General features: G+C 43.8%; 2 protein-coding genes and 1 long non-coding RNA gene across 5 annotated transcripts; 2 read left to right on the top strand and 1 right to left on the bottom strand.

Annotated features, from left to right (window-relative positions):
- Nucleotides 1-8,981: 8,981 nt before the first annotated feature.
- LOC137356462 (uncharacterized) lies at nucleotides 8,982-17,505 on the top strand. Of its 3 annotated transcripts, none has more exons than XR_010971068.1 (3): nucleotides 8,982-9,063; nucleotides 13,521-13,600; nucleotides 17,351-17,505. It is a non-coding gene; the product is annotated as an uncharacterized lncRNA (long non-coding RNA). The 3 variants fall into 3 exon arrangements; XR_010971069.1 differs by having other exon boundaries at nucleotides 13,521-13,604; XR_010971067.1 differs by lacking the exon at nucleotides 17,351-17,505 and adding an exon at nucleotides 16,734-17,343.
- Nucleotides 17,506-18,204: 699 nt separating this feature from the next.
- Nucleotides 18,205-18,594, top strand: LOC137356369 (histone H2A.J-like). Its single transcript, XM_068022256.1, has one exon. The coding sequence runs from the start codon at nucleotides 18,205-18,207 to the stop codon at nucleotides 18,592-18,594; it is 390 nt and encodes a 129-aa protein (XP_067878357.1).
- Nucleotides 18,595-21,511: 2,917 nt separating this feature from the next.
- Nucleotides 21,512-22,201, bottom strand: LOC137356122 (histone H1-like). Its single transcript, XM_068021921.1, has one exon. It carries the CDS (start codon nucleotides 22,199-22,201, stop codon nucleotides 21,512-21,514), a length of 690 nt encoding a protein of 229 aa, XP_067878022.1.
- Between the last annotated feature and the right edge of the window lie 5,013 nt (nucleotides 22,202-27,214).

The raw sequence follows: 27,214 nt of genomic DNA, 5'->3' as shown, positions 1-27,214 counted from the left end.
GAATCTGGTATGTGAATGTTGATTTTACTCTGTACCTGTCAGTTCCTGGTACGTGAATGTTGATTTTACTCTGTACCTTTCAGTTCCTGGTATGTGAATGTTGATTTTACTCTGTACCTGTCAGTTCCTGGTATGTGAATGTTGATTTTACTCTGTACCTGTCAGTTCCTGGTATGTGAATGTTGATTTTACTTTGTACCTGTTAGTTCCTGGGATGTCAATGTTGATTTTATTCTGTACCTGTCAATTCCTGCTGTGTGAATGTTGATTTTACTCTGTACCTTTCAGTTCCTGGTATGTGAATGTTGATTTTACTCTGTACCTGTCAGTTCCTGGTATGTGAAGGTTGATTTTACTCTGTACCTGTCAGTTCCTGGTATGTGAATGTTGATTTTACTCTATACCTTTCAGTTCCTGGTATGTGAATGTTGATTTTACTCTGTACCTGTCAGTTCCTGGTATGTGAATGTTAATTTTACTCTGTACCTGTCAGTTTCTGGTCTGTCAATGTTGATTTTACTCTGTACCTGTCAGTTCCTGGTATGTGAAGGTTGATTTTACTCTGTACCTGTCAGTTCCTGGTATGTGAATGTTGATTTTACTCTGTACCTGTTAGTTCCTGGGATGTCAATGTTGATTTTACTCTGTACCTGTCAATTCCTGGTATGTGAATGTTGATTTTACTCTGTACCTTTCAGTTCCTGGTATGTGAATGTTGATTTTACTCTGTACCTGTCAGTTCCTGGTATGTGAATGTTGATTTTACTCTGTACCTGTTAGTTCCTGGGATGTCAATGTTGATTTTACTCTGTACCTGTCAATTCCTGCTATGTGAATGTTGATTTTACTCTGTACCTGTCAGTTCCTGGTATGTGAATGTTGATTTTACTCTGTCCCTGTCAGTTCCTGGTATGTGAAGGTTGATTTTACTCTGTACCTGTCAGTTCCTGGTATGTGAATGTTGATTTTACTCTATACCTTTTAGTTCCTGGTATGTGAATGTTGATTTTACTCTGTACCTGTCAGTTCCTGGTATGTGAAGGTTGATTTTACAATGTACCTTTCAGTATCTGGAATGTGAATGTTGATTTTACTCTATACCTGTCAGTTCCTGTTATGTGAATGTTAATTTTACTCTGTACCTGTCAGTTCCTGGTCTGTGAATGTTGATTTTACTCTGTACCTGTCAGTTCCTGGTATGTGAAGTTTGATTTTACTCTGTGTCTGTCAGTTCCTGGTATGTGAAAGTTGATTTTACTCTGTACCTGTCAGTTCCTGGTCTGTGAATGTTGATTTTACTCTGTACCTGTCAGTTCCTGGTCAGTGAATGTTGATTTTACTCTATACCTTTCAGTTCCTGGAGTGTGAATGTTGATTTTACTCTGTTCCTGTCAGTTCCTGGTATGTGAATGTTGATTTTACTCTGTACCTGTCAGTTCCTGTTATGTAAATGTTGATTTTACACAGTACCTGTCAGTTCCTGGCATGTGAATGTTGATTTTACTCTATACCTGTCAGTTCCTGGTATGTGAATGTTGATTTTACACTGTACCTGTCAGTTCCTGGTATGTAAATGTTGATTTTACTCTGTACCTGTCAGTTCCTGGTATTTGAATGTTGATTTTACTCTTTACCTGTCAGTTTCTGGTATGTGAATGTTGATTTTATTCTGTATCTGTCAGTTCCTGGTATGTGAATGTTGATTTTACTCTGTACCTGTCAGTTCCTGGTATGTGAATGTTGATTTTACTCTGTCCCTGTCAGTTCCTGTTATGTAAATGTTGATTTTACTCTGTACCTGTCAGTTCCTGGCATGTGAATGTTGATTTTACTCTATACCTGTCAGTTCCTGGTATGTCAATGTTGATTTTACTCTGTACCTGTCAGTTCCTTGTATGCGAATGTTGATTTTACTCTTTACCTGTCAGTTTTTGGTATGTGAATGTTGATTTTACTCTGTACCTGTCAGTTTCTGGTATGTGAATGTTGATTTTACTCTGTACCTGTCAGTTCCTGGTATGTGAATGCTGATTTTACTCTGTACCTTTCAGTTCCTGGTTTGTGAATGTTGATATTACTCTGTACCTGTCAGTTCCTGGTATGTGAATGTTGATTTTACTCTGTACCTGTCAGTTCCTGGTATGTGAATGTTGATTTTACTCTGTACCTGTTAGTTCCTGGGATGTCAATGTTGATTTTATTCTGTACCTGTCAATTCCTGGTATGTGAATGTTGATTTTACTCTGTACCTTTCAGTTCCTGGTATGTGAATGTTGATTTTACTCTGTACCTGTCAGTTCCTGGTATGTGAAGGTTGATTTTACTCTGTACCTGTCAGTTCCTGGTATGTGAATGTTGATTTTACTCTATACCTTTCAGTTCCTGGTATGTGAATGTTGATTTTACTCTTTACCTGTCAGTTCCTGGTATGTGAATGTTAATTTTACTCTGTACCTGTTAGTTCCTGGTCTGTGAATGTTGATTTTACGCTGTACCTGTCAGTTCCTGGTATGTGAAGGTTGATTTTACTCTGTACCTGTCAGTTCCTGGTATGTGAATGTTGATTTTACTCTGTACCTGTTAGTTCCTGGGATGTCAATGTTGATTTTACTCTGTACCTGTCAATTCCTGGTATGTGAATGTTGATTTTACTCTGTACCTTTCAGTTCCTGGTATGTGAATGTTGATTTTACTCTGTACCTGTCAGTTCCTGGTATGTGAATGTTGATTTTACTCTGTACCTGTTAGTTCCTGGGATGTCAATGTTGATTTTACTCTGTACCTGTCAATTCCTGGTATGTGAATGTTGATTTTACTCTGTACCTGTCAGTTCCTGGTATGTGAATGTTGATTTTACTCTGTACCTGTCAGTTCCTGGTATGTGAAGGTTGATTTTACTCTGTACCTGTCAGTTCCTGGTATGTGAATGTTGATTTTACTCTATACCTTTCAGTTCCTGGTATGTGAATGTTGATTTTACTCTGTACCTGTCAGTTCCTGGTATGTGAATGTTGATTTTACTCTGTACCTGTCAGTTCCTGGTATGTGAATGTTGATTTTACTCTGTACCTGTCAGTTCCTGGTATGTGAATGTTGATTTTACTCTGTACCTGTCAGTTCCTGGTATGTGAAGGTTGATTTTACTCTGTACCTGTCAGTTCCTGGTATGTGAATGTTGATTTTACTCTGTACCTGTTAGTTCCTGGGATGTCAATGTTGATTTTACTCTGTACCTGTCAATTCCTGGTATGTGAATGTTGATTTTACTCTGTACCTGTCAGTTCCTGGTATGTGAATGTTGATTTTACTCTGTACCTGTCAGTTCCTGGTATGTGAAGGTTGATTTTACTCTGTACCTTTCAGTATCTGGTATGTGAATGTTGATTTTACTCTGTACCTGTCAGTTCCTGGTATGTGAAGGTTGATTTTACTCTGTACCTGTCAGTTCCTGGTATGTGAAGGTTGATTTTACTCTGTACCTGTCAGTTCCTGGTTTGTGAATGTTAATTTTACTCTGTACCTGTCAGTTCCTGGTCTGTGAATGTTGATTTTACTCTGTACCTGTCAATTCCTGGTATGTGAAGGTTGATTTTGCTCTGTACCTGCCAGTTCCTGGTATGTGAATGTTGATTTTACTCTGTACCTTTCAGTTCCTGGTATGTGAATGTTGATTTTACTCTGTATCTGTCAGTTCCTGGTATGTGAATGTTGATTTTACTCTGTATCTGTCAGTTCCTGGTATGTGAATGTTGATTTTACTCTGTATCTGTCAGTTCCTGGTATGTGAATGTTGATTTTACTCTGTATCTGTCAGTTTGTGCAATGAGAGGGGTCAACAGAAGATCGTTACCTCTTGGAAGGAGAATGTAGAACACAGTCAAGAACCACAGCAAGGGATGAAGAAGGAGAGAAGTGCGTGTGGCAGCAAGCACAGAAACAAGAACGGGTGTTGTGTGTTACTGCATATCTATTACCATTGTTAAATACTAACTTTGTACATCTTAGTTAAGCCTAATAAACTCTCTGACTTGCTCACATAACTTGAGTTTGTACCTTGTCGGTCTATCTTTGTCAGGAATCTAAAGGTGAGACGGGTTGGCTATTCTCTGCCTCACCTCTGTTCAGGAAACATCTACCTGAAACTTACAGCTCTTTACTATATGCACACATTACTGTGTATATTGTCCTCCTCAAACTTCGAAATTGTGGGCCCGATAAAAACATTCTTCTTTGTAAAGTTTTCTGCGTCACTCCACTGCATATTTCTGCCCAGTAAGCAAAAAGGATCAGTACACTACTAAACTCTAAAATAAAAGCAAAATACTGAGGATGCTGGAAATCTGAAATAAAAGCAAGAAATGCTGGAAATACTCTGCAGGTCTGGCAGCATCTGTGCAGAGAGAAGCAGAGTTAACGTTTCAGGTCAGTGATCTTTGATCAGAATATTTGCAGCACTTTCTGTTTTTATTTCAGATTTCCAGCATTCACAGTATTGTGTTTTGATTAACATAAACGTATTGCTCAGGTCCAAGTTAAAATAATTGTAAAGCGTTCTGTTAATTAAACCGACGCCCGAAACACACAGTGCAGTAAGCGATCGTGGTATAGTGGTGAGCATAGCTGCCTTGTTGCAGTATTTTGCAAAGGAAAAAAATGAAAAGCCTTGACAGAATTGAAGTTGATAAAATTTTCTTATCATCCAATCAGATTCATTCTCCTGCTTGATCAGCATCGCCCTGCAGCAAGTTTGTTTCCTTTTAGTGTTTCTCCAATTTCCTATTGAAATCATTGATTGTCTCTGCTTCCATCACACTTGTGGACAGACAGTTGGAGCAGGTAAAACAAAAAGTGCTTCCTCACATTTCCCTGCATCTCTTTCCCAAAACCATCAATCTGTGTCTCCTAGTCCTTGTGCCATCAACTAATGGGAACTGGTTCTCCTTGTCTAACTTACCTACACCTGCATCAGATCTCCCCTCAATCCACATTGCTGTCAGGAGAACAACCACTTATTTAGATAACACAATCCAGAGCCATCTATCCAAGCTTTTCAATAACAAAATAATAGTTGTGTTGTAAGTAGTATAGATAGGAGCATAACATCAAGAGACTTTGATAGATCAACTGATTGTCTCTGCCCAACGCACCAGATTTTCTGTATCAGCTGAACACTGCTCACCGCTGTGTAAAGTTTAGAGCATTTTCATAGCTTGCATTTATGCAAGAACTGCAATGTTAATGTTGGATTGTGAAGCATGACGGTCATCTTCACTGAACTATGTTAAAATGTCATGTTGAGAGATGTGTCAGTGTGGAAGATGCACGTAGCCATAGGGGAAAAAAAGGCAAGTCATGTAGCTGGAGGAGAATCCACAATGTGGGCGCGATGGACCGTGACATATTTTGCATTTGTGCCAAATAAGGACAGCTAAAATAATAGGATTAATGATATGCTTTGTACATCAATATTTTGAAGTCTGTTTGATCTGTTGCTTGCTTTATTATGAAATGTGTTTTCAAGGCACATTTGTGTGAGAACAATGGGAAAGAAACCAGCACTCCTTGCAGGGAGAGAGATGAGATAAAGGCAGAATTAAATAAAAAAAATGTCTGGGATCAGCAAGAATGTAACCTTTAGGATCCTTGCTAAAATAGAAAGAATCGGGAAACATCTGTACTGTGTGTAGATTCAACCATTAACTAACTAGTGTCAAACAATGATGTCAACCTGGACCAATTAGGACACTGAGAACAATTCAAAACTAATATGGTAACATCCTTGCACCACAAGAAGGATAAAAGAAAGGGTCTTACAGGACACCGTCAGCACACTTCGAGAGGGGTCAACAGAAGATCGTTGGTACTTAAAAGGAGAAGATAGAATATAGTCAAAAAAACACAGCAAGGGATGAAGAAGGAGAGAAGTCCGTGCGGCAGCAAGCACAGAAACAAGAACGGGTGTTGTGTGTTACTGAATATCTATTACCATTGTTAAGTATTAACTTTGTACATCTTAGTAAAAACTAATAAACTCTCTGACTTGGTCACAGAACCTGAGTTTGTACCTTGCAGGTCTATCTTGGTCAGGAATCTAAAGGTGAGACGGGTTGGGTATTCTCTGTCTCACCTCTGTTCAGGTAACATCTACCTGAAACTTACAGCTCTTTACTATTTGCATACATTGCTATGTATTTTGTCATCCTCAAACTTCAACATTGTGGGCCCTATTGAAATAATGTTCTTCGTACATTTATCTGCGTCACCCCACTGCATAGTTCTGCCCAGTCAGCAGAAAGGATCAGTTCACTACTAAACTCTAAAATAAAAGCAAAATATTGCGGATGCTGGAAATCTGAAATAAAAACAAGAAATGCTGGAAATACTCAGCAGGTCTGGCAGCATCTGTGGAGAGAGAAGCAGAGTTAACCTTTCAGGTCAGTGACCCTACTTCAGAACGAGCAACTATAAGGTGAAAAGAGGTGAAAAGCAAGTAAAGCGGGGTTGGGGCAAGAGATAACAAAGGAGAAGGTGTAAATAAGACAAGGTCACAGAAGAGCCTCCTATCCTTTAACCAACTACCATCTCAGGATGCCAGTGTCAATTTTAACATGCATTTCTATTCTCCATGTAAGTCTGTTATTCACTACTTGATGGAATGCCTTTGGAAGAGCATGTATCCAATAATTACTGTACTACCTTCAGTAACTTCAACCACAAGAATTCAATCATGTTAGTCGCACATGATTTGCCCTGAGCAAATCCGTACTGGTTGTCCTTTATTAACTCAACACTGTTGTCAAAAATAATGGTCTTTGTTACCAGATTTTTCCTTCCCCTGGTTCTGCCTGCTTGTAATCATGGTGATAGGATGGATATGGGATGCTTTGTACAAATCACTGTCATCATTATTGCAATGATTGTCGCTGCAAACAACCTTTGAATTATATTGATCAAAAGCAAATTAATGGTAACGTGTGTGACACTGAGACTGGAAGATGGTCGGAATAAAGCGGAGGAAGGGGTGAGGGGGCGGCTCCTAAACTGTCCAAACGGATGTCGTCGAAGTGTAAAAGTGAATCCGAGTGTTTGAGGGATGAAAGTTAAACATCTGATAGTCTCTGCTTAATGTCATCAGAATGAATCTCTTAGACTGAAAATATATCTGAATGGCCTTGTCCTGCGAATCTGCAGAGAGTCCAACAGGTAAAAGTGGTTCAGTGAGAAACACAGTATTTATTTATAATCTGGCCCTGCTTTGAGTTTGGAAATAATAGAGAGCTTGTCTCTGGTACTATATGTCATCGAGAGACTAGTTTACATTTTTCTATCTTGAATAAGTCTTTACCCAAATAGAACAGGATCTCTGTCAATGTGTTACATTATATAAACGTCCCAGGCAACTTCCCCTCCCTATTCTGTCTCCCTGCTCTCGATCTCCTCCCTATCCAGTTCATTATTATTGCTGATCATTATATTGGCCTATTTATTCTCTTCCATCTCAGACAGTCCCTCGTGATCAAGGATGACTTTTTTCCACTCCAGTTTGATGGGTTCTGAAATGGCTGATAAGTCCAATGCATGATCTGCAGATTCTGTCATATCAGGGACAGGTGGTGCTGGAAGGGTCAGGTAAATGACTGCATCGGACGTGTGGGTGCTGTCTTCGCTGCGTCGAGTTCACCTTTGCATGTTCCTGACAAATATCCCTGAAGAGTACAATGTCTTCCCAAATGAGGGATGATTTGAGGACATCCCTGAAGTGTTTCTACTGTCCTCCTGGGGTTCTCCTGCCATGACCAAGTTCTGAGTAGAACAGCTGCTTCGGGATATTGGATTTACAGGTTCTTGGAGAGGCGCCTATTCATGGTAAGTGAAAGACTAACACTGACTGCCTAAACACATGTCAGTTGCTCTCTGAGAGTGAGAGGTACTGGAACACTTTCCCTCACATAATGTCCCAGATACAGTAAGGAAAGATGGAGTGGACAAGCCTCTGTCTTTCTCCAGTACTGAATTATAGTGAGTTGGATGTTTAGTCAGTCCCGAACTGTCCTTGTTGGGTGAGTAGGCAACGGAATCGAGACCATTTCCCGTCCCTGTGTGACTGTCGCTCAAACTGTCCTGTGTGTGCAGGATTAACCCTGAGTCCCTCTATCCAGCTCTGTCTGCTATATCTGGAAAAATGCTGAACCTTTCATTTGTTGATCTAATCAAACCGTGTTCAAGACCCAAGTAGTGAACAGAATGTCTCATTAATTGTTTGAATAATACTATGCTTGATCAGCAGGTTATGATCGACTCAGCCAAAGTTTGGAAAAATTCCTGTCCATAAATCTTTCAAAATGGAGTGTGAGGATCTCCTGGCTCCGAGTGTTTAAGGGATACAGGAGTAGACATCGGCAACTGAGCCCTGAAAATTCACAGCAAAGACTGTGTACATGAGGACATTTAACAACCGGGAGCTGAAACTCTGGGACGGGCTCTATTGTCACTGTGTTTGTGTGTCCGGTATAATCGCGGCAGCTCCGTGTCTCTCTTGTTTAGAATGAAACGATGAAGATCACCATTCGGTATTTCTCACATTGACCGCGGGTTTCACTCCGGTTAGACAAACCTTTGCTGACTGAAATGAATTCTACAAGGTCCCAGCAAACACACCGACTCCCTCCTTCCTCCCATGTTTCTGTCGGATTGTTTTGAGAGGAGGGTCTCAATAATAACAAAGACCCTGCAGGGAGAGACGGCAATTTGAACATCTAAATGGGATCAGCTCCCGGCTTTCTAGGTTATAGATTCCCTCCACCCCTCCCCACCCTCCCTCCACCCTAACCCCATGTTCAGTTTCATTGTTCACACATTGATGAGGGTGAAATGGGCAAAGTTCCCATTGAGTTTTGTTGCAGAGAGCAGCGCACGCGCGATATAACCCCGCCCACCGTGACGTCATCATGAGGATAAGAGCGCATGCGCTCCTCTTCCCCCAACACTGTCTCTGAGCGTCATTCAGTGAGTGAGCGGAAGATTGTTTAAATCAGCTGCGAATGGAGACATCCGGGTCCCGGGGTAAGTGAACAAACAACATCTGCTTCCAGCAGCAACACCAGGTTTGGGAGCGAGTCTGCAGATGTGTTCAGAGATTAACATTGAATAGCGGGGAAGTTCAGCGGGAGTCGGAGATTGTGGAGCAGAAACTGGTCCCGGAACATGGAGTGAGCCGGTGGGGGGAAGGGAGAGGTGACGACTCCATCGGGTAGTCCGATTCATGGAGCGGTGAGGGGTGTGGGTTGTTTCTGAGTGTCGCAAAACCGCTGCAAACAGGTGGGCAGCAGAAGCAGAGTGTTGCAGGAGACAGACACTGTTTGTGTTGCTGGTTTTCTTTTTCCGATTGTTCATAATGATTATTATTGAAAAGATTATATTGATTACTTTTGTATCATGTCAGTTAACTTGTCAGGGAGCAAGTAATAGAGAGGGATACCGACATGTACAGAATACTGGGGGAGACTGATAACACAAGAGTCGGGAATAATACGATATTAAGTAGGATCAGAGGAAGGCAGAATGTAATACAGTCTGAATCAGGGTACATGTATGTGAACACACGGAGTATGGTTAATAAGATGGTGAGGTACAGGCGGAGATTGTCATGTGGAAATTTGATGTTGTGGCTCGAACAGAGACTGGGTGTTAAACATTCCTGGATACAAGGTGATCAGGGAAAACATGAAAGGGAATAAAGGGGGAGGGGTGTCAGTATTGATCAAGGAGAGTATTTCAGTGTTGGAGAAAAAGGATGTCCCAGAGTGGTCGAGGACAGAATCAATTTGGCTAGAGCTAAGGAACAAAAAAGCTGCAGTTACATTGCTCGGTGTTGTCTATAGGCCACCAGCTAGTGGGTAGGACATGGAAAAACAAATTTGCAAGGAAATTACAGCAAGGTGCAAACATTATAGGGTAGTTATAATGGAAGAGTTTAATTATTTAAACATAGACTGGGATAATAACAGTGTGAAGGGCAGTGAGGGGCAAGAGTTCCTAGAGTGTGTTCAGGAAAATTTTCTACAACAGTATGTTGCTAGTCCAACGAGAAAGGAGGCACTGCTAGACCTGGTTCTTGGGAATGAGGTGGGCCAAGTGGATCACGTATCAGTAGGAGAGCATTTAGGGGATAGTGATCATTGTATCATAAGGTTTAGGTTGACTATGGAAAAGGACAAAGAGCAATCCAAGGTAAGAATAATTAACTGGGGGGAAAGCCAACTTCAATGGGGTAAGGATGGAGCTGGGGCGAATAAATTGGAGTCAAAAGCTGGCAGTAAAACAGGTAGATGAACATTGGGTTACCTTCAAAGAACAGATAGTTCGGGCACAGTCGTCGTATGTTCCCTTGAAGGGGAAAATTAAAACAAACAAACCCAGAATTCCTTGGATGGCAAAAGAGGTAGAGATTAAGATAAAGAAGAAAAAGTGTGCTTCTGAGAGATGCCAGGTAGAAAATATTACTGTGAACCAGGCTGAATATAGAAGGTCCAGAGGGGAAGTGAAAAAAAAATAAATAGGAGAAGCAATAAGAGAAGATGAAAAGAGACGGCCAGCGAGCATTAAAGGAAATCCCAACGTTTTCTATAAGCATATAAATAGTAAAAAGGTGGTAAAAGGAGGAGTGCGGTCGATTAGGGACCAGAAAGGGGATTTACACATGGAGGCAGAGGGCATAGCTGAGGTATTAAAAGAATACTTTGCAGCTGTCTTTGACTGGGTTGCATCTTCTTCCTTGGTAATGTTGAAAGAGGAGGTAAGTCAGATATTAAAGGGTTTTAAAATTGATAAAGAAGAAATATTAGATAGTCTTTCTGTACTTAAAGTGGATAAAGCACCAGAGCCAGATGAGATGCATCTAAGGAAACTGAGGGAAGTGAGGGTGGAAATCACAGAGGATCTGGACATAATTTTTCACTCTTCCTTGGACTCGGTGGTGGTGCTAAAGAACTGCAGAATTTTTCAAAAAAGGGTGTAAATATAAGCCCATCAACTACAGGCCAGTTAGTTTAAATTCAGTGTTGGGAAAACATAGAGAAAAAATAATTAGGGGCAAAATCAATAGTCACAGGGACTATTAAAGCAGAGATGGATGAGGGGCAACCTGACTTGGCCAGCACAGTGGCGCAGTGGTTAGCACCGCAGCCTCACAGCTCCAGCAACCCGGGTTTAATTCTGGGTACTGCCTGTGTGGAGTTTGCAAGTTCTCCCTGTGTCTGTGTGGGTTTCCTCCGGATGCTCTGGTTTCCTCCCACATGCCAAAGACTTGCAGGTTGAAAGGTAAATTGGCCATTATAAATTTCCCCTAGTATAGGTAGCTGGGAGGGAAATATAGGGACAGGTGCGGATGTGGTATGAATATGGAATTAGTGTAGGATTAGTATAAATGGGTGGTTGATGGTCGGCACAGACTCGGTGGGCCGAAGGGCCTGTTTCAGTGCTGTATCTCTAAATAAAAAAAATAAACAAAATTATGAGAAGCAGAGATAGGAAGATTTTTTTCCCTGAGCAGAGATGTCAATAACCAGGGGACAGAGATTTAAGGCAAGGAGCAGGAGGTTTAGAGGGGCTTTGAGGAAAAATGCTTTCACCCAGAAGATGGTTGGAATGTGGATCACACTGCCTGAAGAGATGGTAGAGGCAGAAACCCTCACAACATTCAAGCAGTATTTGGATGAACATTTCAACTGCCATAGCATACAAGGATACTGACCAAGTGCTGGAAAATGGGATTAGAATACTGAGGTACCTGATGTACATGATGGGCTGAAGGGCCTATTTATGTGCTGTCGAACTCTATGACTCTAAATGTGAGTTAATTAAGGAAAAGCAGCATGGATTTCTTCAGGGAAAATCATGTTTAACCAAATTGCTGAAGTCTTTTGAGGAGGTAACAGAGAGGGTTGATGAGGGCAATGCTGTTGATGTGGTGTACATGGACCTTCAAAAGGTGTTTGATACAGTGTCACACAACAGACATGTGAGCAAACTTATAGTTCATGCAGTAAAATGCACAGTCGCAACTAGATACGAAATTGCCCGAGTTAGAGGAAACAAAGAGCAGTGGTTAATGGATGTTTTTTGGCTGGAGGAAGGTTGTGTTGGAGTTTCCCTGGGATCAGTGTTTGGACCCTTGCTTTTGCTGATATAGGTTAATCTCCGAGACCTTGGTGCACAATTTCAAAGTATGCAGATGATAAGAAACATGGAAGCATTGTGAACTGTGAGGTGGATAGTGTAGAACTACAAAAGGACATAGACAAGTTGGTGGAATGGACAGACAGGTGGCAGATGAAGTTCAATGCACAGAAATGTAAGGTGATTCATTTTGGTAGTAAGAACATGGAGAAACAGTATAAAATAAAGGTTATAATTCGAGGAGCAGGAGCAGATGGACTGTGGTGTGTATGTGCATAAGTCATTGAAAGTGGCCGGACAGGTTCAGAGTGTGTTTAATAAAACATACAGCATCCTAGACTTCATTTCTAGTGGAATAAAGTACAAGAGCAAGGAAGTTATGTTGACCTTCTGTAAGACACTAATTCAGCCTCTGCTGAAGTATGATGTCCAATTCTGGGCACCTCACTTGAGGAAAGACCTGACGGCATGGGAGAGAGTGAAGAGAAGAGTCACGAGAATGGATCCAGGGATGAGGAAATTCAGTTTTAACGATAGATTGGAGAAGTTAGGACTGTTTTCCCAGGGGAAGAGAAGACTGAGAGGTGATTTGATAGAGGTATTCAATATCATGAGGTGTTTGGGTAGAGTGGATAGAGAGAAACTCTAGGGGTGGCGCAGTGGTTAGCACCGCAGCCTCACAGCTCCAGCAACCTGGGTTCAATTCTGGGTACTGTCTGTGTGGAGTTTGCAAGTTCTCCCTGTGTCTGCGTGGGTTTTCTCCGGGTGCTCCGCTTTCCTCCCACAGCCAAAAGACTTGCAGGTTGGGAGGTATATTGGCCATTATAAATTGCCCCTAGTATAGGTAGCTGGTAGGGAAATATAGGGACAGGTGGGGATGTGGTAGGAATATGGGATTAGTGTAGGATTAGTATAAATGGGTGGTTGATGGTTGGCACAGTCTCGGTGGGCCGAAGAGCCTGTTTCAGTGCTGTATCTCTAAACTAAACTGTTCCCACTCATGAGAGGATCAAGAACGAGAGGGCACAAATTTAAAGTATTTGGTAAGAGTAGCAAAAGGTACATGAGGAAAATCTTTTTCATGCAGCGAGTGGTTAAGATCTGGAATTTGATGGAGGCAGGTTTGACTGAAGTATTCAAAAGGGAATTAGAAAGTTTTATGAAAGGGAAGAATTTGGTGGGGTTATGGGGAGAAGGCAGGGGAATGGAACTGAGGGAGTTGCTCTTTCAGAGAACCGGTGCAGACACGATGGGCCAAATGGCCTCCTTCTGCACTGTAATGATTCTGTGATTCTTCTCACTGACCTTTCTTCAAGTATAAGAATTACTTTTTCTTGCTGCAGGCAAACATTTGAAGGAACCAGAATGAAAGTCCTGACTCCTGGACACAAGGAAAAGTGCAGCCAGCTTGTTCCAACACACAGTAGGTAGATACAGTATCACACAGAAAGCACAGTGACACAGCCAGCTCATCAGTTCCACTGTAACAATCAAAAGAAGTAGTCAGACCCACACTGATCCCAAGATCAAGAGACACATTTTCAATCCAACAGTCAAGCAGAGCAGGAGAGATAGAAGTTGTATCTGTTTCACTGCAGCTGACTGGTAGATACATCAAACCCAGTCTAAAAACACACTCATTATCAGATTTAAATACACTGTCAATTTGACTACATTTCAAATAAGATATCTTAACTAGAACAGGCAAAATTTACCTGATTGAAAGCGACAGAATGAATCCCAATATAGTCCCCCACAATATCAACTGAGCTACAGATTACAAACCAGTCCAAACATGTCACTAAGGGTCAGACAGAAACATACAGTATTCATTCATTTCTTTTTTACAAAATGGTGTAATTTGACTGTACATACCAGGTCATGGATCAGATTGAAAGATTAACACTCACAATTAATTTGGCAGAGCAAGGAATTGGATACCAATTCACAATTCATGTACAAGAATTGAACAAAATAGACAGCTATGAAATAGTTAATTCCTATTTTATATTAAACACGAGGAAAAAAATATTGATAGATGAAAAAATGTAACAGCAGCCAACAGAATGCTTGAGGTAAATATTAAGTACTGAAGGATCACACAGACATCACAGAGATGCAAATTGAACCTGACACTGAAACAAGGTACCAGAGCCGAATGGATGGAGAATGAATCACATATCATACCCATAATTTACATATACTGAATGGATCCAACATACATGTACAGTACGCATACTGGCTGCTCCAGAATTAATCTCACACTTGCACACTCCCTCAGAGGCAGATACATTTATTTAGAGATACAGCACTGAAACAGACCCTTCGGCCCACCAAGTCTGTGGCGACCAACAACTACCCATTTATACTAACCCTACAGTAATCTCATATTCCCGACCACCTATCTTCGAGGGGCAATTTACCTATCACCTGCAAGTCTTATGGCCGTGGCAGGAAACCGAAGCACTTGGCGAAAACCCACACGGTCACAGGGAGAACTTGCAAACTCCACACAGGCAGTACCCAGAACTGAACCCGGGTCCCTGGAGTTATGTGGCTGTGGCTCTAACCACTGCTCCACTGTGCCACCCACTACACAAGGAATGAATTCCATACACACAGTCTGGACCAGAGATTTAAAGATACAGAATGTGGCCCACAAATCATGTCAAGTAAGAGAAGATCTTAAGAACATAACAAATATGACCAAGAGTAGGCCATTTGACCTCTCCACTCGACTGTGCCATTTAATATGATCATGGCTGATCTGATTGTGCTTAACTTCACTTTCCTCGCTGTCCCAATAACCCTTTACTGCCTTGTTGATCAAAAATCTGTCTGTCTGTCGATCTATCTATCACAGCCAGAGACTGACAGCTATATAATGCATCCCATAATCAATTACATGACGTGAAACAGACAGACACAGTAAAAATCTGATTCACATAGAGTAGGAGTGCCTAAAAAGCAGAGTCCACAATGCCATTCAATAATATTTCCTAACAGGTACAGAATGAATGCCACACTCACAAACTCTACCAGTCACAGAAAAACACAGAATAAACAACACATTCACATACAATACCAGAGACAGAGAGATACTGAATGAATCACATTCTCACTGTCAGTTGCGGAGACGGATGATAAATGAATTAATCCACACTCACATTCAGTTTGAGAGACTGATGGATACAGAAATATATTCACACTCACAGGCAGTACCAGAAACTGACATACACCACATTAATCCCACCTCATACAGAGTACCAGAGGCTGACATGATGAACTGGAACCAGACATAGTCACATAACAGAAAATAAATGTTACAGAATAATGTACTCATTTACCTACATTAAACTCACATAGTGATGGTGGTATAGTGCTGAGAATATCTGCTTTCCAAGCAGTTGACATGAGTTCTCTACTGCAGGTTAGACCTCAATTCTGGTATCAGACAGATTCATTTTATAACTTAAAAATGATCAATGTGATTTCCAAATTAAAACTTACAAAAGACTCTCATCATCCATGTGTATCTCCCACAATGCTGAACTTCAATTTTCTTTCAATGAAATCTATGTTAAACAAGACATGTCCTTTAAACTAATAAATGAGTTCACAGTCAGAAACAAGAGTGTGCAGATCTTTGTTTAATAATAATAAAAAGGGAGATAGGTAAAGTTCAGTTCACAAACAGCGCTCTGGGTAAAGATTGAACCCACACTCAGATAACAGAATGAAACAAAATGAGGTAAACTCACACTCACAGACCAGGAACTGACGGGGACAGAGTACAAGCTACACACAGACAAAATACAAAAAAATAACAGTTTTAAAACTGAACAAGTCAATGCAATTTATGAAATGATTCTCATCATCCATGTACGTCTCCCGGAAATTTATCATTTTTTGAATAAATACAGATTTAAAATAGCCTTTAAACTGATCAGTATTCAGTCAGAAACTAATAGTAAACATAGTTATTTACAGCACCGAAGGAGGCTATTTGGCCCATCGAGTCCATGACAGCTCTCCACAGTGCAATCCAGTCACACTCACTCCACCGCTGGATCCCTGTAACTCTGCAAGTTTAATTCCTTCAAATGCTGATTCAATAATCTCTTGAAGTAATTGATTGTCTCTACTTCCAGCACCCTTGTGGGAAGTGAGTTCCAGATCATCACCACTCACTCCGTGTTCGCCCCAAATCCTCAATTTCTGTCACTGTGTCCTTGTACAATGAGCGAATGGGAACTGTTTATCCTTGTCTCACTTGTCATGATGTTTCACACTTGTTGTAAATCTCCCTTCAGTCAGCTCGTCCACTGATCTTGCCTGTCACCTATCCACCAATATCCCTGACTTTCTGACTCCCTCTGTTACTGTCTCTTCAACTGTTTCAATGTTGTTTATTCAATGGAGAACAAATCCATCTCTACCGACTTCACACATTCTGATAAATCTCCTCTGTACCCTCAAATAACCGGAACTGGATGCAATACTCCACTACAACACCGTCACTGTGTTTATTTTACACATCCGTATTTCTTGTTTAGAAAGAACCAGCGCACTCGAATGGAACACGAAGCCGGTGCTCTTATTTTAAACATTCAGAAACAAGGAGTATGGAATTCAAACCCACGCATGCAGATCACAACAGATTAGCAGTTCATCGTTTTAATCACTCGGTCACCTTGTCTTCTGTGAGTAAGCTGAAGTGCGGAGGAATAATCCGTGCAGAATGAAAAAGGTGACGGGCTGGTGCCAACAAAACTGAACCAGTTGAAGAGACAGTAACAGAGGGAGTGAGAAAGTCAGGGATATCGGTGGATAGGTGACAGGCAAAAGCAATGGACTGAGCTGACTGCTGTGAAATATTGTGGCTTCGCCGAGCACTAAATTTGATTGGTTATCTAGAGTAACCAATCAGATAAATAGAGAATCTCAAGAATTGACATCATTGTAAATCAGCCAATCACGAACATGGTTTTCACCCCATCCTTCATTAACATCGAGCTCTGGGGATGTGTATAAAATGCGAGTTCTGACCTTTAAGAGCCACCCACAACGTCTCTCAAAAAGCTACAACATTATCTCTATAATATCAATTTGTTTTGATATTTATACCAAGTATTTTCTAACTGCCTTTGTGATCTCTGTTTTAATCCCACAGATTCTGGTTAATACAGTTTCACTGCCCGTGCGATCTTCCTGTCTCTACTTAATAATGTCCCGATCATTAATTACTGACTATTTGTGAGCTTTGTTCACGGACGCGTTCATATTCGGCCCCTTTGCTGTATTTCGATAGTAAAATCTGATTTAACGCACATACATCATTTCTCAGTCACTCATATCCCGAGATCAAGTTTGTTCTCAATAAGTAATCAGTACATTATCTAGAAACCCCGGTGGTGTGGGAACCCTCAGTCTCACTCTTTGACACCTGACACTAAGATTATACACTCCGCTGTTGTCTTTCACCAATAGGGATCAATCTATAATCAGTGATGTGGTATCATTAGGAACATTGAGCTGAAATGGTTACAGAATGCTGTGAAAGAGGCTTTCTGTCCTCTGGTTATAGAATGTTTCAAAAAGGATAGAGAGTAAACCCGAATAGATGGCGGCATGTGAAAGTGAATCTGGAAATTGTTACCACATGTAGAATAATACAATATGAAAAAGATTTTAAAATATTTGCGGTAAAACCAAGTTACCTATAAATGTGATGATCTATATTGAAGCCGCTCTGTGTTTTACAAATATATTGGCGGGATTTTCAAATTTGAAAAATCGTTTGCAGTCTGACAATTTCGCGCCGTTATTTTCCGCCCTCATCTCCTTGGCGTCTCCGGATTGGTGAATTCAGCAGCTCTCTGATTGGTCACATGAAGAGTACAATGACACCCAGTGCAGAATGACCAATCACCAGTGCCCCCGACACCATTCCTCCCGAAGGTATAAATGGGACTATTGTGGGCGGTTCTCAGCATTCTTCCTGAAAGTGTTTGTCAGATTGTGGTAATGTCTGGAAGAGGGAAGACCGGTGGTAAAGCTCGGTCCAAGGCCAAGTCTCGCTCCTCCCGGGCTGGACTGCAGTTCCCGGTGGGCCGTGTTCACAGGTTCCTTAAAAAGGGGAACTATGCTGAGCGGGTGGGTGCCGGAGCCCCGGTCTATCTGGCTGCTGTGCTCGAGTATCTGACAGCTGAAATCCTCGAGCTGGCCGGCAACGCGGCCCGGGACAACAAGAAGACCCGCATCATCCCCAGACACCTGCAGCTGGCAGTCCGCAACGACGAGGAGCTCAACAGGCTGCTGGGAGGGGTGACTATCGCTCAGGGCGGGGTGCTGCCTAATATCCAGGCCGTGCTGCTACCCAAGAAAACCAGCGCTCAGAGCACCAAGAGCAAGTGAAGCTGCCTGACTTAAATCTGCGAACCCAAAGGCTCTTTTCAGAGCCACCCACTTTATCTGTTAAAGGGCTGCTTGCTGTCTGAGAGGCGGCAATTTTATAATGCTCGCGCTGCTTTGTATTGGCCTACAACGAGGCCACTTGGTCCATCGTGTCGGTGCCGACCGAAAAATGACCTACCTATTCTAATCCCACCTTTCAGCATTCAGTCCGTCGCCCTGCAGATTACAGCACTTGAGATGCATATCCAGATTCCTTTTGAATGAGTTGAGGGTCTCTGCCTCAACTACCCTTTCAGGCAGTGAGTTCCAGACCCCCACCACCCTCTGGGTGAAAATAAAATCCTCGTTTTCCCTCTAATTTTTGTACCAATCACTTGAAACATATGCCCCATAGTCACTGACCTCTCTGCTAAGACTCTTCACCTTCACTCTCTCCAGACCCGCCAAAATGTTGTACATTTCAATCAGATCTCCCCTCAGCCTTCTCCCTACTGGATTCGGGCACTTAGCTGCTCTCCTCTTCCTATATTTGTCAGGGATTTTAGCAATTCTACCGTTTACGCAAACGAAAGCTTTTACACAATGATCGGCTCTCTAATAAAATGACCTGCTGTAGACCACAGTTCTCTGACAACAGGAGATCGCAGCTCTTTGTTTTGTCGATTTGGTGGCTCTTAAAAGAGCCGTTGTGTTATTTGATGCCAAACTCAGTTCGGGGCAGGGTGAGTTTAGGCGCGCTCCCCGCGGATACGGCGGGCCAGCTGGATGTCTTTGGGCATGATGGTGACTCGCTTGGCGTGGATGGCGCACAGGTTGGTGTCCTCAAAGAGCCCCACCAGGTAAGCCTCGCTGGCCTCCTGCAGGGCCATGACGGCAGAGCTCTGGAAGCGCAGGTCTGTCTTGAAGTCCTGTGCGATCTCCCGCACCAGGCGCTGGAAGGGCAGTTTGCGGATGAGCAGCTCGGTGGATTTCTGGTAGCGGCGGATCTCCCGCAGAGCCACAGTGCCGGGTCTGTAACGGTGAGGCTTCTTCACTCCGCCCGTGGCTGGAGCGCTCTTGCGGGCCGCTTTTGTAGCCAGCTGCTTGCGGGGAGCTTTCCCTCCAGTCGATTTGCGCGCTGTCTGCTTGGTTCTGGCCATTCTGGTAGAAGATCTGGAACAAAGACACTGCAAATGTTGAGACTGCTCAGGGACTGTCTATTTAAGACAGTAGAGGGACCGCCCTTGTGTTGTGATTGGATGCATCAGTCAAGTTTGAAACCAGCTCTGGGAAGTAAAAGAGCGGCGGGAAATGCTGTGCACTGATTGGTTGAACTGTAACTGAAACTGAAATTTTATCAATTTCAAAAAGCCCGCCAATTTCCGATGAGCAAACAAGGGAACGATTAAAAAACACCTAATTTGGCGGGAACAATTGTAAAATCTCACTCCTTGTAGCTTTATTTCTTTCTTCCTACATCCCCCTCTGTGTCTGACAACACAGTTTGAATAGTGTTCTCTGGCGGGAATAAAGCACCAGTCATTACTTACTATAACGGCAGTAAATCCCGCTTCGTGCCGGCAGTTCAGACCCTCACGTATAAATTATCAAATGCAACCATTTAATTCATGACGTGTTCGATAAATAATGAAGAGAAAAAGACAGTGAAATTTCTGTGATATGTAAATTTACTGAGAGAATGTAATGATGTACAAAAGCCGTTGTTGATAATGATAAACAATATTCAGATAACTTGATCTTATTAATTCAAGTTGCAAGGTCACTGCTCTCTCTGTGAGTCTTTGGGTGGCTCTTAGAAGAGCCTTTGTGTTTGGTAGAAAAGGTGGATTTGTTTAGCCGCCGAATCCATAGAGAGTGCGGCCCTGGCGTTTCAGAGCGTACACCACATCCATGGCAGTGACCGTCTTGCGCTTGGCGTGCTCAGTGTAGGTGACCGCATCTCTGATCACATTCTCCAGGAAAACCTTCAGCACCCCGCGGGTCTCCTCATAGATCAAACCCGAGATGCGCTTCACACCACCACGGCGAGCCAGGCGGCGGATTGCTGGCTTGGTGATACCCTGGATGTTATCACGAAGCACTTTGCGGTGCCGCTTTGCTCCGCCTTTGCCCAGTCCTTTCCCTCCTTTACCTCTTCCAGACATGACGCTTCTTCACTCAAATCACTGCTGAATGAGAAACGAGCTGTTTCAGCTGCCTTTTTTATACAGCCCGCCCGGACCTGACTGAGAAAGTGACAGAGAGTGAGAGGCGGGGCGGAGAGGAAACTGAGTGACAGACAGAGCAGAGAAATGTCTTTCATCCTCCAGCTCCGCCTCCCACTTGCTCGAACCGCCAATTCAAAAATAAAACTCTCAACAACAGAGCTCAGAACAAAACTTCCAGACTCAACCTTTATAGTCAAAGATAACAGAAACCCAGAGCTGTTAAATAAGGATCTATAACAATTAAAAGTTGATCATCTACCCGCCGAAGTAGTGCTTCCGATCACAAGTCAACCCGTTTCCACACACCTCCCCTCCCAGACGGATTGAGTATTTTACTAACACCTTACCCCAGCTGAATTAGAGAATTGAGTTGTGACGCGGGGTTTCTCGCCAGTATTCCTGTGTTAGACCCTCTCACTCTGAATTAGTGAAACGAGCATGAACTGAGACTGTACCGAACAGATCCCCAGTTACAGTGAGGCCGGAACATCCCTCTGTTTTGTTACAGAGAGTGGGGGAAGGGCAGAGTGTAGTGCATGTCAGCGAGTCACCAGGGATCCTGCATTTACTTCCCATCATTTCTATGTGAAATGTGCACACGGCGGCGGGACAGGGATCATTTGATCGGGGGAACAGCTCTTTCCTGAGAGATGTGGGTGGCTCTGAAAAGAGCCTTTGGGTTCAGATGTCTGCAAGTTTCCCGTGCAGTTTCACTTCTTTCCAGGGGCTGCTTTCTGAGCCTTTGCTGCTTTCGGCTTGGTCTTGCCCCTTGATGATTGAACTTTCTTGAGCACCTTTCCGCCCGTGGCACTCTTGGGTTTTTTGGCCTTCTTCACAGGAGACTTTTTCGGAAGCGCTGCTTTCTTCGCTGGAGATTTCTTTGGCGTTGCCGCCTTCTTGCTGGTCACTTTCTTGCCTGCTGCTTTCTTTGCTGCCGATTTCTTGGCTGCTAGTTTCTTGACTGGTAATTTCTTGGCTGCTGATTTCTTTGCTGTCACTTTCTTGCCAGCTGTCTTCTTCACTAAAGGTTTTTTGCCTGCTCCTGACTTCACTTTCTTTCCCACATTTCCCTTGGTTCCCTGCTTAGGGATTCTGAAGGAGCCGGAGGCGCCCGTACCGCTGCTCTGCACCAGGGAGCCTTTGTTCACATTCCTCCTGATACTTTGCTTGATTTGGGTCCTGAACTTCCCCACGTCCACACCGCTCCGACCCAGAGCCTTCTTTATGGCGGGCAGTGAGGTCCCCTTGCGATCGGTGCAATCCGCTACAATCTTGAGGATCTGCTCGCTCAACGTGGGACCGGCTGACTTGTTCCGGGGAGCCGCTTTCTTCTTCTTGGCAGTCTTGACTTGAGCGGCGGGAGCTGGAGGAGCCGTTTCGGCGCCTGCTGTATCGGTCATGTCCGAGACTCTGCACAAAGTCTCTCTATCAGTCAGAACTGGGTCAGAAATGAAGCCGGTGGTGGCGGCACTGAGCAACTTAAAGGCAGTGAGCGGACGGGGGCGGAGACAACCTGCTGTCAGCTCCCGGCTCCTGCTGCCTCTCTGTGTTTCTCTCTGGTCCTAAACTCTCCGATTCCACTGAAATTCGGGTACTGTAGAATCCCAGACTAGATCCTTCCTGTCTCTGACATCAGAATGCTTGCTGTTCAAAAGTTTGCACTTGAAGTAAAGACTCCATTTTTGACCGAAACCCGTTTTATTGCTGCACTGATGGCGCTCTCTCCCCCGATAGCTGACATGTTCTCTACATTTTCACTGAAATCTTGAAATCAACAAAGAAATTACACTGAATTCCCACTTTGGGAATGAGAAGGGGATCAATGTGCTTCTTTGACTGGAAAATCTTGTTACTTGACACAAGAGGGACTCGGAAATCCGGCGATGAGTCCGGACCCACAAACACAGTGACATTAGACTAACCCGCCTGCCCCTTTAATACACTCTCTCTTACACAATATTCACATCTACACATTCTCATGCCGAACTGTTCGATAAATGTAGAGTTCCCAGGACAGGTTTTGATCTCTCTGCTGAGGTAAATAGACCCTTCAGCTCCACTCGATCCAGGCCCTTCAGCATTTTATACATTTCAATCAGATCTCCCGTCAGCCTTCTCTGTTCCAAGGAGAACAACCACAGTCTTTCCAATCTTTCCTCAGAGCTGCATTTTTCAGTCCCGGCAACATGCTCGTAAATCTCCTCTGTACCCTCTCTAGTGCAGTTACATCCTTTCTGTAATGAGGTGACCAGAACTGCACACAGAACTCAAGTTCTGGCCTAACCAATGATGAGAAAGTTCCAGCATAACCTTCCTCCTCTTATATTCTATACCTCGGCCAATAAAGGAAAGGATTCCATAAGTCTTCTTAACCATATTACCGCCCTACCCTGTTACCTTCAGGGATCCGTGGACATTTACTCCAAGGGCCCTCACCTCCTCTGCACCTCTCAGTATTTTCCCATTAATCGTGTATTCCTTTGCATTGTTTGACCTCCCCAAGTGCATCACATCACACTTCTCCGGATTGAATTCTATTTGCCACTTTTCTGCCCTTCTGACCAGACCATAAACATCTTCCTCAAGTCCACAGCAATCCTCCTCGCTATCTACCACACGGCCAATATTGGTGTCGTCTGCAAACTTCTTGATCGTGTCCCTCAACATTTATGTCCAAATTGTTTATATAGATCATCAACAAAACAGGTGACCCATTACTGAGCCCTGGGGAAAACCACTGGAAACAGCCCTCCAGACTCAAAAGCAGCCGTCAACAATTACTCTTTGTTTCCTGCCACTGAGCCAATTTTGCATCCACCTTAGCAGGTCTGGCAGCATCTGTGGAAAGAGAAGCAGAGTTAACGTTTCGGATCAGTGACCCTTCTTCGGAACTGACAAATATTAGAAAAGTCACAGATTATAAACAAGTGAGGTGGGGGTTGGGCAAGAGATAACAAAGGAGAAGGTGCAGATTGGACCAGGCCACATAGCTGACCAAAAGGTCACGGAGCAAAGGCAAACAATATGTTAATGGTGTGTTGAAAGACAAAGCATTAGTACAGATTAGGTGTGAATATACTGAATATAGAACATCAGCAAGTGCAAACCTGAAGAAAAACAACCTGAAAAAAACAGTGGGTGAGCAAACTGAACAAACTAAGATGAACTGAAATAAATACAAAAAAAGATTGTAAAAAATGTAAAAAGGAATGCCAAAAAAAAAAAAAAAGGAAGAAAAAATAACTAAAAATGACTAAAAATGAAAGTAAAGTGGGGGGCTGTCATGCTCTGAAATTATTGAACTCAATGTTCAGACCGGCAGGCTGTAGTGTGCCTAATCGGTAGATGAGATGCTGTTCCTCGAGCTTGCGTTGATGTTCACTGGAACACTGCAGCAATCCCAGGACAGAGATGTGAGCATGAGAGCAGGGGGGAGTGTTGAAATGGCAAGCAACCGGAAGCTCAGGGTCCTGCTTGCGGACTGAGCGGAGATGTTCCGCAAAGCGGTCACCCAGTCTGCGCTTGGTCTCCCCAATGTAGAGGAGACCACACTGTGAGCAGCGAATACAGTATACTACATTGAAAGAAGTACAAGTAAATCGCTGCTTCACCTGAAAGGAGTGTTTGGGGCCTGGGATAGTGAGGAGAGAGGAGGTAAAGGGACAGGTATTACACCTCCTGCGATTGCTGATCTCTGATGCTGAGCGTTCTGTACTCAGCAAAGGTCTCAGTTTTATCCCCTTACGCCCCCACCTCAATGAATTTCGCGCTCGGCATGACGTTGAGCTCTTCTTCCGTCGCCTCCGCCTCCGGGCTCACTTCTTCGACCAGGAGTCCTCCCCCCGACCAGCAGACCCATTCACCCGCCTCCAGCATTCTCCCTCTACCTGGACCCCTCACCCTGGCCTCTTACCCGCTCTTGATCTCTTCATTGAAAACTGTCGGCGAGACATTGGTCGTCTCAATTTCTCTGCCCCCCTCACTCACTCTAACCTGTCCCCCTCTGAACTTGAGGCACTCCGTTCTCTCAGGTCTAACCCCGACATGGTCATCAAACCTGCAGACAAGGGTGGTGCTGTTGTTGTATGGCGTACTGACCTCTACCTTGCAGAAGCTCAACGCCAACTCACAGACACCTCTTCCTACCTCCCTCTGGACCATGACCCCACCACCGAACATCAAGCCACCGTCCAAAGGACTGTCACTGACCTCATCTCCTCTGGAGATCTTCCCTCTACAGCTTCCAACCTCATAGTCCCGCAACCCCGGACAGCCCGCTTCTACCTCCTTCCCAAAATCCACAAACGGGACTGTCCTGGCAGACCCATTGTGTCAGCCTGCTCCTGCCCAACTGAACTTATTTCTTCCTATCTAGACTCTATCTTTTCTCCGCTGGTCCAGTCTCTTCCCACCTACATCCGTGACTCTTCTGACGCCCTACGTCATTTTGACAATTTCCAGTTTCCTGGTCCCAACCGCCTCCTCTTCACTATGGACGTCCAATCGCTCTACACCTCCATCCCCCACCAGGATGGTTTGAGGGCTCTCCGCTTCTTCCTGGAACAGAGGCCCAACCAGTCCCCATCCACCAACACCCTCCTCCGCCTGGCTGAACTTGTTCTCACATTGAACAACTTCTCCTTCAACTCCATGCATTTCCTTCAAGTAAAAGGTGTCGCTATGGGTACCCGCATGGGTCCTAGTTATGCCTGTCTTTTTGTGGGATATGTCGAGCATTCTTTGTTCCAGTCCTACTCAGGCCCCCTCCCCCAACTCTTTTTCCGGTACATTGATGACTGTATCGGTGCCGTTTCCTGCTCCCGCCCCGAACTAGAAAACTTTATCAACTTTGCTTCCAATTTCCACCCTTCTCTCACCTTTACATGGTCCATCTCTGACACTTCCCTTCCCTTCCTCGACTTCTCTGTCTCCATCTCTGGGGATAGGTTGTCTACCAATATCCATTATAAGCCCACTGACTCCCACAGCTACCTCGACTACACTTCTTCACACCCTACCTCCTGTAAGGACTCCATTCCATTCTCCCAGTTTCTCCGTCTCCGACGCATCTGCTCTGATGATGCTACCTTCCATGACGGTGCTTCTGATATGACCTCCTTTTTCCTCAACCGAGGATTTCCCCCCACTGTGGTTGACAGGGCCCTCAACCGTGTCCGACCCATTCCCCGCACCTCTACCCTCACCCCTTCCCCTCCCTCCCAGAACCGTGACAGGGTTCCCCTTGTCCTCACTTTTCATCCCACCAGCCTCCATATCCAAAGGATCATCCTCCGCCATTTTCGCCACCTCCAGCGTGATGCCACTACCAGTCGCATCTTCCCCTCCCTTCCCCTGTCAGCATTCCGAAGGGATCGTTCCCTCCGCGACACCCTGGTCCACTCCTCCATTACCCCCACCACCTCGTCCCCATCCCAGGGCACCTTCCCTTGCAATCGCAGGAGGTGTAATACCTGTCCCTTTACCTCCTCTCTCCTCACTATCCCAGGCCCCAAACACTCCTTTCAGGTGAAGCAGCGATTTACTTGTACTTCTTTCAATGTAGTATACTGTATTCGCTGCTCACAGTGTGGTCTCCTCTACATTGGGGAGACCAAGCGCAGACTGGGTGACCGCTTTGCGGAACATCTCCGCTCAGTCCGCAAGCAGGACCCTGAGCTTCCGGTTGCTTGCCATTTCAACACTCCCCCCTGCTCTCATGCTCACATCTCTGTCCTGGGATTGCTGCAGTGTTCCAGTGAACATCAACGCAAGCTCGAGGAACAGCATCTCATCTACCGATTAGGCACACTACAGCCTGCCGGTCTGAACATTGAGTTCAATAATTTCAGAGCATGACAGCCCCCCACTTTACTTTCATTTTTAGTCATTTTTAGTTATTTTTTCTTCCTTTTTTTTTTTTTTTTTTGGCATTCCTTTTTACATTTTTTACAATCTTTTTTTGTATTTATTTCAGTTCATCTTAGTTTGTTCAGTTTGCTCACCCACTGTTTTTTTCAGGTTGTTTTTCTTCAGGTTTGCACTTGCTGATGTTCTATATTCAGTATATTCACACCTAATCTGTACTAATGCTTTGTCTTTCAACACACCATTAACATATTGTTTGCCTTTGCTCCGTGACCTTTTGGTCAGCTATGTGGCCTGGTCCAATCTGCACCTTCTCCTTTGTTATCTCTTGCCCAACCCCCACCTCACTTGTTTATAATCTGTGACTTTTCTAATATTTGTCAGTTCCGAAGAAGGGTCACTGATCCGAAACGTTAACTCTGCTTCTCTTTCCACAGATGCTGCCAGACCTGCTGAGTGAATCCAGCATTTCTTGTTTTTGTTTCAGATTTCCAGCATCCGCAGTATTTTGCTTTTATTTTAGTGTTTAATTCACTGCCACTTCTCTT

This window comes from Heterodontus francisci, chromosome 45 (genome assembly GCF_036365525.1).
Source record: "Heterodontus francisci isolate sHetFra1 chromosome 45, sHetFra1.hap1, whole genome shotgun sequence".
Lineage (NCBI taxonomy): Eukaryota > Metazoa > Chordata > Chondrichthyes > Heterodontiformes > Heterodontidae > Heterodontus > Heterodontus francisci.
The sequence above is the reverse complement of the archived record's forward strand: the minus strand, read 5'-3'. Positions and strand labels throughout refer to the sequence as shown.